This window comes from Raphanus sativus, chromosome 4 (assembly GCF_000801105.2).
Source record: "Raphanus sativus cultivar WK10039 chromosome 4, ASM80110v3, whole genome shotgun sequence".
In the NCBI taxonomy this organism is placed as follows: domain Eukaryota; kingdom Viridiplantae; phylum Streptophyta; class Magnoliopsida; order Brassicales; family Brassicaceae; genus Raphanus; species Raphanus sativus.
The window spans coordinates 48,845,010-48,859,897 of NC_079514.1; the positions used below are offsets into that span (position 1 = coordinate 48,845,010).

Here is a 14,888-nt window from a genome sequence, read left to right on the forward strand (position 1 = left end):
AATGTTAAATATAATTTATATATATCTGTTAAAAATATTTTAAAATTTTTTTAATGTACATGGTGTAGAAAAACACCTAGTTACGAGTATATATCAAAAAGATTTGGTACTCATTTTTACATTAATATGATAGTATTTAATTTATTATTTGTTTTTTTTTTCTGCATGTGTCTAGACACTAGACAATCGTAAACCTATTGCATAGAGTGGTAAGAGGTAAAGAAACAGCATGTGAATGAATTCACCTTCACCTACAACTTCCAGTTCAAGTCGATCCTCTGCACCTCTCTTTCTCTATATATATAGTACACACACTGACACTCATACACACACGCCACATATTAATAAGAAGAAGATACAATAACAGAAGTTTATCACCATCGATCACCATGTCTCCTTCTTCTGATGAGAATAGAGTAACGAGACAGGTAATCAAGAATTTCTTTGTAAAGCTTCAGGAAGAAGGAGAAGGTGCTCTCGTTAGAAACGCCATCACAGAGTAGGTTCTATTATTCTTCTTTTTCATGAAAATCCAATAACTTTAGCTTTAAGTTTCATTAATATTTCTTGTGTGGTTAACTCAGGATGGACCAGAAGTTACTAGACCCGTTCGTGTTGCTAGTTGAATTTTCCTGTAAATTTCTTTATCTCCCACATATGTGTTTATTGATATGTAGATAATAATATAAAGCAGCCATTTATGTGTTCTGTTTCTTGATCAGTTTCGCTTTCAGTTGGATACCCCGATCATCCTCACCGAGGTCAATATCACAGATAACTTCTTACACACGCATATACACAAAGCTTTCTCTGTTCTGTAAAGACTTATGTGATTGTATCAACTCTATACAGGTTTTGAAAGTGTTACTTACGTGTTAAAGGTGAGACATAGGACTCTTACATCTTCTTCATAGGTTTGTTTCTTGAATCTTGATTCTAATGAATGTATGCAGGGAGGTATCATTCACAAAGATCTCAAGGGTCATAAAAGTACAATCAACGCTGGAGATGTTCAGGTGAAAGAAAAGAACACTAATCACATGAAAAAACATCTGATCTTGAATTCTTGATTCTAATGTTCTGATTTTTTTATTTTGATAGTGGATGACAGCAGGAAGTGGAATCATTCATTCCGAATATCCTGAACAAGAAGTCAACAATGGCTTACAGCTTTGGATCAACCTTCCTTCTATTCACAGAATGTAAAGGAGACAAGTTTCTTCCTTATCCTCTGTTCATCTTAAGATATCTTACTCTCTGTTGTTTGATATTTCCACAGGATAGAACCAAAAAACTTAGAACTGTCTGGTTCAGAGATTCCAAGAGCAGAGGAAGATGGAGTAGAGGTCAAAGTCATAGCCGGAGATTCAATGGGAATCAAATCTCCTTGCCACACAACAACACCGATGATGTACCTTGACTTTACCCTCAAGCCAGGTTCTCAAACCCACCAGACCGTTCCAGAATCTTGGACTGCTTTCGCCTACATTTTAGAAGGCGATGAAGGCGCGTTCAGCTCCAAGGACTCTTCAGCTATAACGGCGCACCATGTTGTGGTGTTTGGATCAGGGGAGTTAGTTAGCGTGTGGAACAAGTCAAGTTCTAGGTCACTGAGGTTTCTGTTGATTGCAGGGGAGCCGATCGGTGAGCCTATGGTTCAGAGTGGTCCGTTTGTGATGAGTTCTCAGGCTGAGATTGATATGGCTTTTGAGGATTATCAGAATGCTAAGAATGGATTTGGGATGGCTAAGAGTAGTTAGAGGTCACAGTCAAAAGAGTTTGTAAACAAAAACCATATTGAATTATTTGTGGTTTTGTTTTCTTTATTTCACATTCAAGATGAGATTAGTGTCAGAGGAAACACAACAATCATCTCCTTATGAAAGTTGATAAGACTTGAGATTCTATTACAACTAAGTCTAATCCGATCCGAGAGTTACCTTTCTTAAGCATTTACATAAGCCACTAAATCACTGAAGTATCTTATACATACATAACAAATATTAGATCCATCTCAGTTCAAATCTGAATCAAGAACATAATCATATCTGTAAAGAGCTCAGGAGTGAAAGATGTAACGTACACACGTAGAACAACAGCCCATTCTAAGTTTAAGAGGCTCTTTGACACTACTGATCAACTGTTACTGATGTATGAGTGAAAAAGATAATGGCAGTTTTTCAAAGTTACACATCATCTTTGAATCTGTTTGGAAGAAAGGATAAAAGTATAACTAGGTGTACCGTTGTTCCTGCACATAATCTGAGATTTAGCTTTCTCAAGCATTTACATAAGCCACTAATTCACTGAACTGATTATATAATATACTTGGTGCACAAAAAAGAAGATTATATATACATAACAAATTGTAGATTTATCTCAGTCTTAAACAAAAACAAAAACATAAACAAAACTCTAAAAGGAGTAATAAACGCATAGAAGAACAATCAATTCTAAGTTTAAGAGGCTACCACTACTGATCAACTGAAAAAAAAGTGGGTGAAGAAAACTATAGCAGTTTTTCAAAGTTACACATTACCTCAAAGAACAGTGTTATCTGTCTTTGATTTTACACAAAGAGCAAGAACTCTGAAATCTGTATAAAAAGAAAGGACTAAAGTCTTAACTAGGTGTACCGTTGCTCCTGTACACAACTTCAAGGCATTCTTTAGCTCGAAGAACTTTAGATTGAAGGTAAAAGCTCCCCGCTTTGGCATTATTCTCAAACAGCTTATCGTATTTCTACAATCATATACATAAACCAAAACTCTGTATTAGTTATCATTCCCTTGAGAGAGTTTTTCAGATTAAACCCAATGACAGAGAAATGTTTGTACCTGTAATATCTCTTCCCAAGAGGTCTGCTCGGTTACACCGAGAATCTGCCTAGCCTCTTGCTCATTAATGGCTTTTCCTGCTTTACGTACTGCGTTCTGCATCGCTTCCTGCGCAACCCCAGTTTTAGACGCATCTGCAAAAAAATTAAGTTTCTTAATAATCACCGATTCAAGACAAATACACAACATCTTGTCTTAATCACCGATTCAACATACTCTAAATCAAATAGAGCATTTTCAGAAACATATAAACCGTTCTAACAAAATCAGTAGTCACCATGAGAAACCCAATCTGTAGTGTCAATTAAAAACAAGACCTTTCTAAGAGAGAACTTGTGATGTCATAAAAGAAGCTAAAGATATATGTAATAAAAAGAGTGGTGTGAAACATACTTGCAATGGCCTGACGATAAGCTTGAAAGAAAGCACGACCTAATATCCCAGAACCCATCACAATGAACTGCGCAATGATTCTCCCTGCCTGTAAACATGATGAAAGCAAATGAGGAATACTTTGATAAAGCACAGGCCTTTACCTACTAATATAATTCATCACCCAATTAAGAGAAGAAAAAAACAGAACAAGCTCTCCCGGATTTTTTATACAAATCAACTAACAAGCGATTCCAAAAGGAAGCTGAAAGAAATGGAGAAGCGACGAGAGAGAGAAGACCCACCATGGAATTGGGTTTAGTTGATCGTTTGAAATGCGAAAAGATGCTCCTTTCGTTGACGACACTCGGATTCGTCTTAAGGCAACGGAACGATCTAGGGTTCTTTTTTGTTCGTGTTCGTGTAATAAAAAATGTTGGGAGAAAAACAAGGAAGACGGATGATTAGACCCCCATGGGATTTTTTTAATAAAATCCAATAACACGTTAACACGTGTCAGGTTGGGCTTGGGCTTGTATTCATAAAATTGGGCCAATCTTTAGAGGGTTGATGAATATTGATCACTGAAAAAATTGTAAAACCTCTGGATAGTGGTGTGCTTTCAAGTGACCGTTCTAGCGTTTTGTGGAGATGCAGCAAACATCAAGCTGTCCAACATGTCTGGACGAACCGAGAATCAAATGTTTGCGCAGATATACTTGCGAAACAAGTGATTCCAAATCAAGATTCCTTTCACTTCCATAGTTATATCCCCAGTGTAATCCATATGATGCAATGACATTTGATTACTTTGATCATTAATAAAAGTTAATCTTTGAAAAAAAAAACAATATATAGAAGTTGATGCATTTTAATTTCAATTATATTCCAATCTTGTTCTCACAATATCTTATTTTGTTTTATTTTTACAATTAAAATTAAAGATCAAATAAAGACTTTTTCTCTTTACAGTTGCCAATTGTTGTTATATCTCGCAAGCCAATGAATCAATGTTGTTATATCTCTTCACCATCCTCCTCATCCAATAGCTTTCTCTGCTCATCCTTTTGTTCCTCCTCATCTTTCTCTTTCCTGAAAATATCAACAAAAACGCCAAAACATAATTGATTACTGTTTCTTCAAACCTACATTTTGGCCACCGGATGCTTATACGAGTTACTTGCTCTGACGTTTGTGTACATACATACAAATACAATGAGCTTTCAAGTGACAGTAGTTGAGCAGTTTGGAGATACAGCTTCTTACGCATAGTAAGTGTAATCAAAACTATACTAAAAGGGATTGAGGGAGGCATTTTAAGCTGTCCACGTCATTCTAGAAAATCAACCAATCAGAGGCTTCCGTTGTTTGCCATGTCATCATTGTTTCCAAATGAGTTATAATTTACACTTTCGTATGGGCTATATTGATATTTATTATGAGCTCTTTGGGATAATCATTCAGCCCATCTTACTGTATCGACTAATCTGTGTGTGTTACGCGGTCGACAGTCTCCCCTTCATCTTCTCCAATCTCTGTTTTTTTTGCCTTGCTGTTATCTTCTTTCTTCAATGTTGTGATTCATCTCCCCTTGATTCTTCTCTTATATAAAGCTCTATCTCAAAACCTCAGTCCATCATAGAAAGAAAAAAAAACCCTACTTTGCAAAAACTAAATCCATGGCAATGAAATCCGCCGCAAAGTCTCACCTTACCACCGGAAAAGCTCCCGTCGCCATCTATTTCAAAGTGACATCTCACCAGCCATCTGAGTCACAGCTCCAGTTTGGGATAATCCACTTTTGGGAGGCCACTAATTTTCTGATCCTGATCCATGATTTGCTCCTGTTTTGTTTGTCGTAGGTTGTATGTGTAATATCTGATGGCTTTGGTGGAAACCGGGTTTTTGCAGATTACTGACTATTGTCATGAGAGGATCCGTTTTGCTTTGGCTGAAGAAAATAAATGGATTAAAGAAGAAGTGTAGTGTGATAGAGGAACACTCATGAGGGTATGCCGGTCCAATGGATTTGTCGATTAAAGGTTCGGTGATGAAGTTAAAGGGAAGAGAAACATACATGTTGGTCGTTCTTCAGATATGGTGGTTCTCGAATCTGAATTTCCTGAAACCATAGTCAACTGATGATGTTGCTTTGGTTTGACCATTGTATATAATAGTCGAAATTGTGGTGATTCAAGAGCATATTTACTCCGTGGCAAAAGATCAATGCCTTTATCAGTTGATTGCTTGCAAAATAAAGGATCCTCCTATTCCTTGAATAGTGTTTTAAATTTTAACATGGTCTGACAAAGTTTCTTACTTCTCATTCATACAGGCTAATAAGATTTCTTACCCTCTTTTGCTGTCAGATATAGAAAATGGGTGTGTACGAATAGAGAGAGAGCTGGAGCAAAATTTATACAATGGCAAAGCTTCCCATAAGCAGAGACATCTACGGCAGAGCAGCCTTAGCTTCCAGTTCGAAAGGTTTTTTTTCCCCTCTGGCAGAACGAACATCCATCCTTAACAGCTTCTGAGTTATTTTGTTGTGTCCTTTCACTACTAGGTTTAGGATCAGAGGATCTTAATTATATTGTGTGATATTCTGACCAAAGGTTTAGTATACCGTATTAATGATAATTTTAAATATGAGTGGGACTGATATTAGTGCACGATTGAATTGAAATTAGATGGAGAGCCCTTATGCATAATATACTGATGATAAAGAAAGTCTTTATGGCCATTCTTGAAATCATTGGTGCTTGTAGATGACTTGTGGGTAAGGTAAAGGTCTTGGAGATAAGAAAACTAGAAGGCTAAGTTTCTTTAATCTCTTTATAAGACTTGAACCTGTTATCAAGCATAAGGTTTGGTTGCTGAAATTCAAAACAAGCCAATCTCGATAAGAGTGATTCAACTTAGAAATGATCTCTTATGTAATTTGACTATTCTGTAGTGGAATTTGATGCTTTTTGAATTACGTAGGAAGCACCAGAGATTCTGTTTAAGCAACTGGAAGATGATGACTGAAATAGACTCTCAATCAAGTGACTGTGTGGCCAAGGAAATATGTTGACATGAGCTCTTACAGACACAAGGATTAACTGATCTTGAGCCGTTACAGCCAAGATATGGCTTGTACTCCATCATTAACAAATGAGGGAAAGGTGGTGGACACAGCAGGTGATTGCAGCAGAGCAAGCTTCAATGCTTCCCCAGTGCTCTTGCAAGAATGTGCATCTTTCTCTAGATTATTAAGAAATCCGAGTATTCGAGATTAGGAAGGGCGAATCTCGAAACTTTGCAAGGATCTGCGACTCCAGCGTTTAGAAGATCCTCATATCTTCCAGACATTGCGTTGTAACCGCTTCTCCATTCGAGTTCTCTGGTTTTCTCCACCACAACTGCTCCATCAACCCCGGCATTGGTTGCTATGACCATTGCAGGTGACTTGAGCGCCTGCAAAGCACACACAGAGAGTGATGCTAACTTTTGAAGGGTCTTTCAGGAAGGTTTAAAAAAAAACAGGTTTCATACCGTTGCTACTATATCTGCACCTATTTGTTCGTATGAATCTTCCATCTGATTCTTCTTGATTCTCGGGATCTCATCTAAAAGATGGATATACGTTGCACCACCGCCTGGTACTATACCTTCTCTCATGGCTGCAAACGTTGCGTTCTTTGCGTCTTTATTCTAAGTTTCCTGTCCTCAAGTTCTGTTTCAGTATGACCTCCCACCTGAATTAGACACCACGTTAAGCTGATGCTTTTAAGAGGACTCAAAAAAGAAACATCAGGACAAAACAGTTTTTTTTTTTTGTGTCAGCATAATATTATAAGCAAAGAAGGGTTATTGTAAAACCGGACCTTTATAAATATTATAAGCAAAGAAGGGTGTCATCATCAGTCTGTTTATCACCGAAGGTTCGAAATGATACACGTTTCCAAGGATTAGAGAACCCTCATCAAAAACTGACACAAAATTATTTGATCTTGAGATATCTCACATGTAACTTTTGTATATTTCTTCATATAAAATGGCCAAACAATAAATTTTATACAATTTCAAAGTATATAAGAATAAAATAAATTATCTTGATAACAATCACTAATCCAAACATATAAAACGGTGAATGGAAAATAAATTTAATCATCATGTTTGAGTTTGCTAATTAATTTTTAAATAATACATAAAATTATTATTCACCTCAACATTCAGAATGAAATATTATTGTTACTTTATCTAAGATGTTGTCACATTAATCCACTTGGGAGCTAATAAAAACATTTGAGTTTGCTAATTAATTTTTAAATAATACATAAAATTATTATTCACCTCAACATTCAGAATAAAATATTATTGTTACTTTATCTAAGATGAGTCACATTAATCTACTCGGGAGCTAATAAAAGCATACACATACAGAAGGCTAATGTCACATTAAAAAATAACAATGTGTACCTTAAAAACTCAACCTATAAACATTTGTTTTCACTGTTTCAGACATTTTCTAATTTATTAATTCTAAATTCATTAAATTGTTTTAAAAATACACATAATTTATAAATATTATAGAAAAACTATTTTTGGTTTATTAATTGATCAAAACTAATATGTACAAGCATTTTTCGCGCGTAGCGCGGACAAAGACTCTAGTAAACTCAAAATAAAGGTTGATACGTTTGAAGTAACAACTGTAACAATTCCAATGTTTTTCTCACAATCTTATTTTGTACTTTTTACAATTAAATGAAAATCAAATAAAGCCTTTTATTCTCTTTACAGTTGCCAATTGTTGGTATAAATTACCAACTGACTCGAAGTGTTTCACCATTCTCCCCGTCCAACAGCTTTCTCTGCTCATCTTTTTGTTCCTCCTCATCTTTCTCCTTCCTGATAATATCAACAGAAACGCGAAAACATACTGATTATTGCTCTTGCTGAAGCCATGATTGTACAACAGATAATTGAAGAAAGAGTAGACAAAAGACTGTACATTGAATATATGATCAGTCCAATAGTTGTAGTAGCAAATGCCAAGTAGTATATCCAATCAACCTGAAATTAACATATATACATGGCCAAATGGTCTCTCATCTATTGGCTTCTAGAGACAGAAAGCGTAAGAAATTGTTTGAGTTTCAAAGTGAGCTAGCTAACCTTCTCATGATAAGCGAAAATGCGGATCAAAACGGCCCACATGTCTGATGTGAGTAACGAGAGGGTGAACATTGCTGAACCATTTGTCTGATGAGATCATATCTCGTGTTAATGTTTCAGAAGGCATTTGAACATTGGGAAAATAGAGTAAAGCTAGTTTTGATCATAGTCTGTTTTCAGTTTTGTTTCAATACCTTGAGTAAAACCGGGAGTAATGAGTAGAAGAGAAACATGGTGACTGCGAACCTAAGAAAAGGAAAAGCCTGAAAGCCAAGAGACAATCAAAGTTCGTACAAGAAAAAAAAAAAGACATTGGTTTGAAGAGACTGAAAGGGAGAGGGATATAGCAAGAAACTTACAGCCTCAGCTGACCATTCAATAGCTTTAAGCTCACCACGTTCAAATATGACTCTACAGACAAGTCAAGGAACTTCCTGGAGAATGTCTGAATGTGCATATAAGTCTAAGTAACATACAAAAACATATGAATGGTTGGTATGAAGGATACATTTGAATGGCACTAATAATGGCGCCGAAAAATCCCATGAAAGTCATAAGCTCAACAGTGTTTGCATCCTTCACAAGAAACTCCTATAACATAAGAAACAAGGAGACTTGTTATAGTAACCTTTTCAGAGTACTTTTGTTATGAAACAATAATATATTGCAGAGACTTTTTACCTCGGTGGTATTACTGACAGCATATAAGGTTGCTCCACCTACAACAAGAAAATCTCCTTTAAGAGGATTATTTCCTCCTGAAAAGCCACAACCATGAGATGCTTAAATCAAGTTTCTTGATGCAAGGCTAAGTGAGTGTTTTTAACTTGCTGGTAAAGTAACAAATCAGCTTCCAAAGTTACCTGCTCGACTCCCTGCATGGACGTCGGAGAAAACTACTAACACAACACCAAGGATACATATAACCATACCACTAATCTTCATCAATCTGTATCTTGTTTTCAGGAAAACCCAAGTCAACACCAAAACGCAAGGGATGGCCCAGCAGTCCAGTAGCATCACACTTGTTATAGATGTGTACTGATTCGCCTTCACCGCTGCCAAAATAGAAACATAATACTTTCACTGTTTCACCACCGCACCAACAAGAATGCGATGTATAGTATTTACACCTCTAAGCTCCAAAAAAACATTACATCGTCAAATTAAATAACCACTCACCGAGAAAATTCGCCTCTACATCAGCTAAAGCTAGTAGTAAATAGAGATACCACTTGCCCTACAACAATGGTACGCAAAATCTTGAATATACTCTCATTACTTCAATGAGAAGTTAACAGAAAAAAACTTAGAGTGAAGCTAGAAAATTCAATACTGACCTTAATTGTGGGTCTTTGATATAGCATGATACCTCCATAGAAAATCGCAAGTAACATATAGCTGAGGAACGATTGTGTTGTTGGAACATTAATTCCTAAGAAGATTTCAATTTTTTTTCAAGAATGTATAGAGGATCACTTTATCAGAGCCCAGTTTCAGACAGGTCATGAAGCTGTTGGGTAATAATGGTAACAAACTATAAAAGGAAGAAGCTTTAACCTTTTCTGGCGAGTTCAGAAGATGTGAAGACATTACAAGTACAGAGAAGGGAGAGGATCTGTCCCAATCCAAGTCCAATAAAAGTCTTCTTCTTGATCTCCTCTTGATTCAAACCCATTACCATCGCTATGTGTTCTTCAGTTTTGTGTAGAGGAAATGAGAACTAAAGAGCTTTGAAATAGAAATAAGTTAAGATTCTCCTGTGAGCGATCATTGTGATGTACAGAGATTCAGACAAGAGAGACAAGAGAGTATTTGCTGTCGTCACGTTTTCAATTAATTTGTGTAGAGGAAGTAGGAATTACAGGTCAACTTTAAAAAAATTGATAAAAAATATTTAACTAGATAGTGATATTTATAAATTTTGAAAATATTTTTTATTGAATATTTATGAATTCTGAAAAAATTGTGTAATATTCAAACTATTAAAATTCAAATTATTAATGTTCGAATTATTAAAATTTTGCAAATGTTACAAAAACATTACTATTAGTTCTAAAATAGCATTTACTAACGAAAATATATCATTTAATACTGATAACAAAAGATATCATTTATCAACTGAAATATGGTTTTCTCATATTAAAATTTCAACTTGTATGCATTTAAAAATTGCTGATCAAATTGAAAAATGAAAATTTAAAATTGAACACTAAACGCATGAAATATAAAAATCATTAACGTGAGAAAGGTGGGAAGTAAAATATTTAAAATGCTTAATTGGGCAGAAACAACATGGAAAACTAGAATGAAAAAAATTTAGGAGCAGCCGTTCAGTACTCATTCGAGTTTGGTCAGATCTATTAGGGTTTGGGTTTTTTGGTAGGTTTAATTTGGATTCAAATAATCCATTTAAATTATTTTAAATTTTTTGAAATTTATGTAATACTTTAAATTTTTCAAAATTTAAATAACATATAGCATATAGATTTGAGTAATGTATGTTAAAATAATTATACCTAATATGAAAACTGGTCTAGATTGAATATAGACATTGAGAATGAATATATATTTTATGTATTATGGTGTTTAAAATATTGTTTGTGTACTTTATATATATATATATATATTTAATTTTAACTATTTATATATATTTTTCAAGTATTTAGACAACTTCAAAATATGCTATATAATTTTATATTTTTGGATATTAAATATACAAATAGTTAATATATTAAGTATATAAATCTGATCCGTATATATATTTGGATATCTGAAATATTTCGGTTTGAACTGGAATCGATTCCAGTTCCTCTGTAAATTTTAACTGTTTGAATATTTAACAAATTGTGAACCGAATGCGGTTCGGTTTTCGGTTTCTGAAATTTTGTGGGAGGTCAAACAAGGCCGATTGAAAGAAAAAAGACCGAGTTAGGTCAAAATACGTAAAAGACTGTAATTTGAGTTGACCGAGTTAGGCCAACAAATTGTACTACTAGTTTTAAGAATGTTTATCCAGAAGAAAACACTTGACCATCGAAAAATGATATCTTTGTCGAAGCAAGCGCGTTTGCGTCTCTGTCTCCTCCACTAATTATCTCTCTGTCCTTTCGCTCAGAGCTTCTCTGTTCCCCCACGTCTGTCTGTTTCTTCTCTCTTATCTCTCTCTAACCAACAAAACAGAATAACAAAACAGAACAACATTAGAGACATATCATTAGAGAGAGAGAGTTTACAGGTAAATATTCTCTTCTTTCATTATATATAATCTCTATTTTTGGATTTTTGTTGGGGCGACAAGTGTCTATTCTTGATCATACGTCTTAGCTGTTTTCTCCTTTTTATCTCTGTTTCTTAAAATCTCTTCCTCTTTTGTGGGGTGTTTCGAGTTCTTTTTTGAGTTCTTTAAGTTTGTGGGTATGTATTCAATGGATTCTGATTACCATCGCCATGGTCTCGCGGTAAGTTATATATCCAAAAGCTTCAATCTTTTCGAAATCTAGATGTTTAAGCAGCTCGTGGGTTTGTATAAAGGTCTTAACTTTATAGCTTGAATCTCGAATCAGTGCCATAGTTAGAATCTACATAACATCTAAGACAGTTTCTGTTTCCTTTGAAGAAACTTGCTTTGGCTCTGCTTTGGCTCTGTTCTGGCTCTGTTTTCGACTCTGTTTTCGGCTCTGTTTTTGGCTCTGTTTAGATATGAAAAATGTAGAACTTTGTGAGTGTAATGATGATAATGATGATTAAATTTGTAGGCAGACGATCGATCACCAGTCTACTTTGTTCGGCTAGATAAACCGAGAGCAGTAGACGATCTCTACATAGGCAAGAGAGAAAAGATGCGTAGGTGGCTGTGCTGCGCTTGCCACGTGGAAGAGCCTTACCATGCTTCTGAAAACGAGCACCTGAGAAGCCCTAAGCACCGTATTGATTACGGTAAATATTCTCTGTTATATGATACTTTATTATGAATTTTTCTGGTGCCAATATTTTTGATTAATCTTTATTTTTTTTTTTGGAATTGAAGGGTACAATAAAAGAGCACCTATTGCTTTGAAGCCTGCTGGTTTAAAAGAGCCACCATCTATCGATGTCCCTGCATTGTCGTTAGATGAGTTGAAAGAGAAGACAGATAACTTTGGATCAAAGTCTCTGATCGGTGAAGGATCCTACGGAAGAGCCTACTACGCAACTTTGAAAGATGGGAAAGGTGTGGCGGTCAAGAAGCTTGACAATGCAGCTGAGCCTGAGTCAAACGTCGAGTTCTTGACTCAGGTCTCGAGGGTTTCCAAGCTGCAGCATGAGAATTTCGTTCAGCTCTTTGGTTACTGTGTTGAAGGGAATCTCAGGATCCTTGCTTATGAGTTTGCTACTATGGGGTCTTTGCATGACATCTTGCATGGGAGGAAAGGTGTCCAGGGAGCACAGCCAGGTCCAACTCTTGATTGGATCCAAAGGGTGAGAATCGCTGTTGATGCAGCGAGAGGGCTTGAGTATTTACATGAGAAGGCTCAGCCTGTGGTGATACACAGAGATATTCGTTCTAGCAATGTGCTTCTCTTTGAAGACTTCAAAGCCAAGATTGCTGATTTTAATCTGTCTAATCAGTCTCCTGATATGGCTGCTCGTCTTCATTCCACTAGAGTCTTGGGAACCTTCGGTTACCATGCACCAGAGTATGCTATGACTGGTCAGCTGACGCAGAAGAGTGATGTTTATAGTTTCGGTGTGGTGCTTTTGGAGCTCTTGACCGGTAGAAAGCCTGTTGATCATACAATGCCACGTGGCCAGCAAAGTCTTGTCACTTGGGCTACTCCGAGGCTGAGTGAAGACAAAGTGAAGCAATGTGTTGATCCAAAACTCAAAGGAGACTATCCTCCTAAAGCAGTTGCAAAGGTATAACTATAAAAGCTTTCATCTCTAAACCTGTGTAAGTAACCACTCACTCTTCAAGCTAATCATGAAATGTTTTCTTCTTGTGTCTCAGCTCGCGGCTGTTGCAGCGTTGTGTGTGCAATATGAATCAGAGTTTAGGCCGAACATGAGCATTGTGGTAAAAGCTCTACAACCTTTGCTGAGGTCATCAACAGCAGTAGCTGTTCAATCACAGGGAATATGATTCTTCTGTGTGATAATGAGAGAGATTGGTTTTCTGTTTTCATGTGGTCATATCATTTACAAATATGTTCTTCAAAGTCTTTTTGTTGTCTCTTCTATGTTCGGTGGAATTGTTTCGATTCTTATGAAAGTATATTCTATATATTTGTGATTTCTTTTACTCCTAGCACTAACAGTCTTAAAGAACAGAAAAGTGACCTGATATTTTACAAAAAACCAAAGAATACACAAATGTTATGTATTATTTAACCAAGTTTGCTCAATCTATCTTAAGACAATACACATGAGAGGTTCTTCCATGAACTTAAACCTACTCTTGAAAAAATCAAGAGTTGGGTCTCATCAAAATTTGCTTTGCTTCACTGTATCCTGCCACTATACGACCTGGAACATACTGCTTGTGAGTTTAAAAATCCTGCAGCGACAAGGTACAAATGTAGATGATGACTCTCCTTATTGCTTCTAGAGGTTTCTTTGGTAAGAATCTATCTTAGATGATGGATGACTTTTTGAGAGCTTGAAAGGTAATATATGAGTAATGAGAGTGCTTACCTCTCATACTTCTTCTCAAATTCACCGGTCATATGTCTCATGATAAAAGTGGTTTTTCCTGCACAACACACCAACCAACACCAATCATAGATTAGGTTTAACCACTTTTTTTTTTGTCTGGTTGATTATGCTATTACAAATCATGAGAAACATTACATAGACAATATTACAGCCGACAATACTACTTGTCTTGTGAAGATTCACGCCTGACTGCATCACCCTGAGTCGCCCTATGAGATCCATTCCTAACGGTACTCCTTGCGCTATGCTGAAGATTTCTTGTAAGCCTTTTCTCTAATATTCCTGCATAATCCGCCTTCTCCGTGAATTGAAACCCAGACCTCCTCCTGTAGAAATTGCATTACCTGGAATTCGAACCCCAGACCTAGATGTAGAAACCTTTAAACCTTGACCACTAAGCCACGGTGCTTCCACAAGTTTAACCACTTCTTTTTAGCTTATTTTGGATTATCTTTTTTTTTTAATTTGTCAACGGATTATCTTTTGTTTATACACTTTTAGAAAAACATATACACATCCTTTTTAGTAACACATAGAATACACATTTATTTTGGAATTAGGTTTTTCCCCGCACTTACGGACTTAACAATTTTACAAAATTTCGTAATAAATATATTATCAACTAAAAATAAAATACTTTTATGTTTCCAAAATATTTAATAATTAATTAAATATTAAAAAATATTATACAAATTTTTAAAAGATAATATAGAATCCCTTTAGATAATCATGATTATCAAATTAATGATTTTTTTAATTTATGAGTAATTATATATTAACAAATATAATATAATTATTTATTAAAGTAAGAAAGATTTTAAA

At 35.5% G+C, this 14,888-nt stretch overlaps 4 protein-coding genes and 1 long non-coding RNA gene across 7 annotated transcripts; 3 read left to right on the top strand and 2 right to left on the bottom strand.

The window, feature by feature from the left end:
- The first annotated feature begins 119 nt into the window (after positions 1-119).
- Positions 120-1,817, top strand: LOC108832213 (pirin-1). Its single transcript, XM_018605705.2, has 7 exons — positions 120-499; positions 585-634; positions 723-761; positions 853-881; positions 954-1,016; positions 1,102-1,202; positions 1,280-1,817. Exons 1-7 carry the CDS (start codon positions 390-392, stop codon positions 1,758-1,760), a joined length of 873 nt encoding a protein of 290 aa, XP_018461207.1. The 5' UTR covers positions 120-389; the 3' UTR covers positions 1,761-1,817.
- Positions 1,818-2,325: 508 nt separating this feature from the next.
- On the bottom strand, positions 2,326-3,673 carry LOC108832210 (mitochondrial import inner membrane translocase subunit PAM16 like 2). The gene is made up of 4 exons (XM_018605702.2): positions 3,515-3,673; positions 3,231-3,318; positions 2,838-2,971; positions 2,326-2,742 (listed from the first exon to the last, which is right to left on the bottom strand). Exons 1-4 carry the CDS (start codon positions 3,515-3,517, stop codon positions 2,623-2,625), a joined length of 345 nt encoding a protein of 114 aa, XP_018461204.1. The 5' UTR covers positions 3,518-3,673; the 3' UTR covers positions 2,326-2,622.
- A 987-nt stretch (positions 3,674-4,660) lies between these two features.
- On the top strand, positions 4,661-6,797 carry LOC108832211 (uncharacterized). The gene is made up of 3 exons (XR_001946478.2): positions 4,661-5,309; positions 5,579-5,696; positions 6,195-6,797. It is a non-coding gene; the product is annotated as an uncharacterized LOC108832211 (long non-coding RNA).
- A 1,071-nt stretch (positions 6,798-7,868) lies between these two features.
- LOC108832209 (uncharacterized) lies at positions 7,869-10,208 on the bottom strand. Of its 2 annotated transcripts, none has more exons than XM_057009348.1 (11): positions 9,933-10,208; positions 9,713-9,807; positions 9,555-9,612; positions 9,236-9,430; positions 9,054-9,091; positions 8,881-8,963; positions 8,732-8,783; positions 8,567-8,635; positions 8,373-8,459; positions 8,209-8,270; positions 7,869-8,105 (listed from the first exon to the last, which is right to left on the bottom strand). In XM_057009348.1, exons 1-11 carry the CDS (start codon positions 10,054-10,056, stop codon positions 8,018-8,020), a joined length of 951 nt encoding a protein of 316 aa, XP_056865328.1. In that variant the 5' UTR covers positions 10,057-10,208; the 3' UTR covers positions 7,869-8,017. The 2 variants fall into 2 exon arrangements, with proteins under 2 accessions (XP_056865328.1, XP_056865327.1); XM_057009347.1 differs by having other exon boundaries at positions 9,054-9,130; positions 9,933-10,207.
- Positions 10,209-11,406: 1,198 nt separating this feature from the next.
- LOC130494360 (PTI1-like tyrosine-protein kinase 3) lies at positions 11,407-13,652 on the top strand. 2 transcript variants are annotated; one of them, XM_018605199.2, is made up of 4 exons: positions 11,407-11,610; positions 12,131-12,311; positions 12,403-13,271; positions 13,363-13,652. In XM_018605199.2, the coding sequence occupies exons 2-4, from the start codon at positions 12,215-12,217 to the stop codon at positions 13,492-13,494; spliced, it is 1,098 nt and encodes a 365-aa protein (XP_018460701.2). In that variant the 5' UTR covers positions 11,407-11,610; positions 12,131-12,214; the 3' UTR covers positions 13,495-13,652. The 2 variants fall into 2 exon arrangements, with proteins under 2 accessions (XP_018460701.2, XP_056865326.1); XM_057009346.1 differs by lacking the exon at positions 11,407-11,610 and adding an exon at positions 11,683-11,833.
- The last annotated feature ends 1,236 nt before the right edge of the window (positions 13,653-14,888 follow it).

Bases quoted from the DNA above. Each gene is read 5' to 3' on its own strand.
- LOC108832213 (XM_018605705.2), top strand. From the start codon at position 390: ATGTCTCCTTCTTCTGATGAGAATAGAGTAACGAGACAGGTAATCAAG. The intron at 882-953 runs GTGAGACATAGG...GAATGTATGCAG, and splicing joins GTGTTACTTACGTGTTAAAG to GGAGGTATCATTCACAAAGA. The intron at 1,203-1,279 runs GTAAAGGAGACA...ATATTTCCACAG, and splicing joins CTTCCTTCTATTCACAGAAT to GATAGAACCAAAAAACTTAG.
- LOC108832210 (XM_018605702.2), bottom strand. The intron at 2,972-3,230 runs GTATGTTTCACA...ATTTTTTTGCAG, and splicing joins TTATCGTCAGGCCATTGCAA to ATGCGTCTAAAACTGGGGTT. The intron at 2,743-2,837 runs GTACAAACATTT...ATATGATTGTAG, and splicing joins CTTGGGAAGAGATATTACAG to AAATACGATAAGCTGTTTGA.
- LOC108832209 (XM_057009347.1), bottom strand. From the start codon at position 10,056: ATGGTAATGGGTTTGAATCAAGAGGAGATCAAGAAGAAGACTTTTATT. The intron at 9,431-9,554 runs GTGAGTGGTTAT...CTATTTTGGCAG, and splicing joins TGTAGAGGCGAATTTTCTCG to CGGTGAAGGCGAATCAGTAC. The intron at 9,131-9,235 runs GTAACTTTGGAA...GTGGCTTTTCAG, and splicing joins CCATGCAGGGAGTCGAGCAG to GAGGAAATAATCCTCTTAAA.
- LOC130494360 (XM_057009346.1), top strand. From the start codon at position 11,792: ATGTATTCAATGGATTCTGATTACCATCGCCATGGTCTCGCG. The intron at 12,312-12,402 runs GTAAATATTCTC...TTGGAATTGAAG, and splicing joins TAAGCACCGTATTGATTACG to GGTACAATAAAAGAGCACCT. The intron at 13,272-13,362 runs GTATAACTATAA...CTTGTGTCTCAG, and splicing joins CTCCTAAAGCAGTTGCAAAG to CTCGCGGCTGTTGCAGCGTT.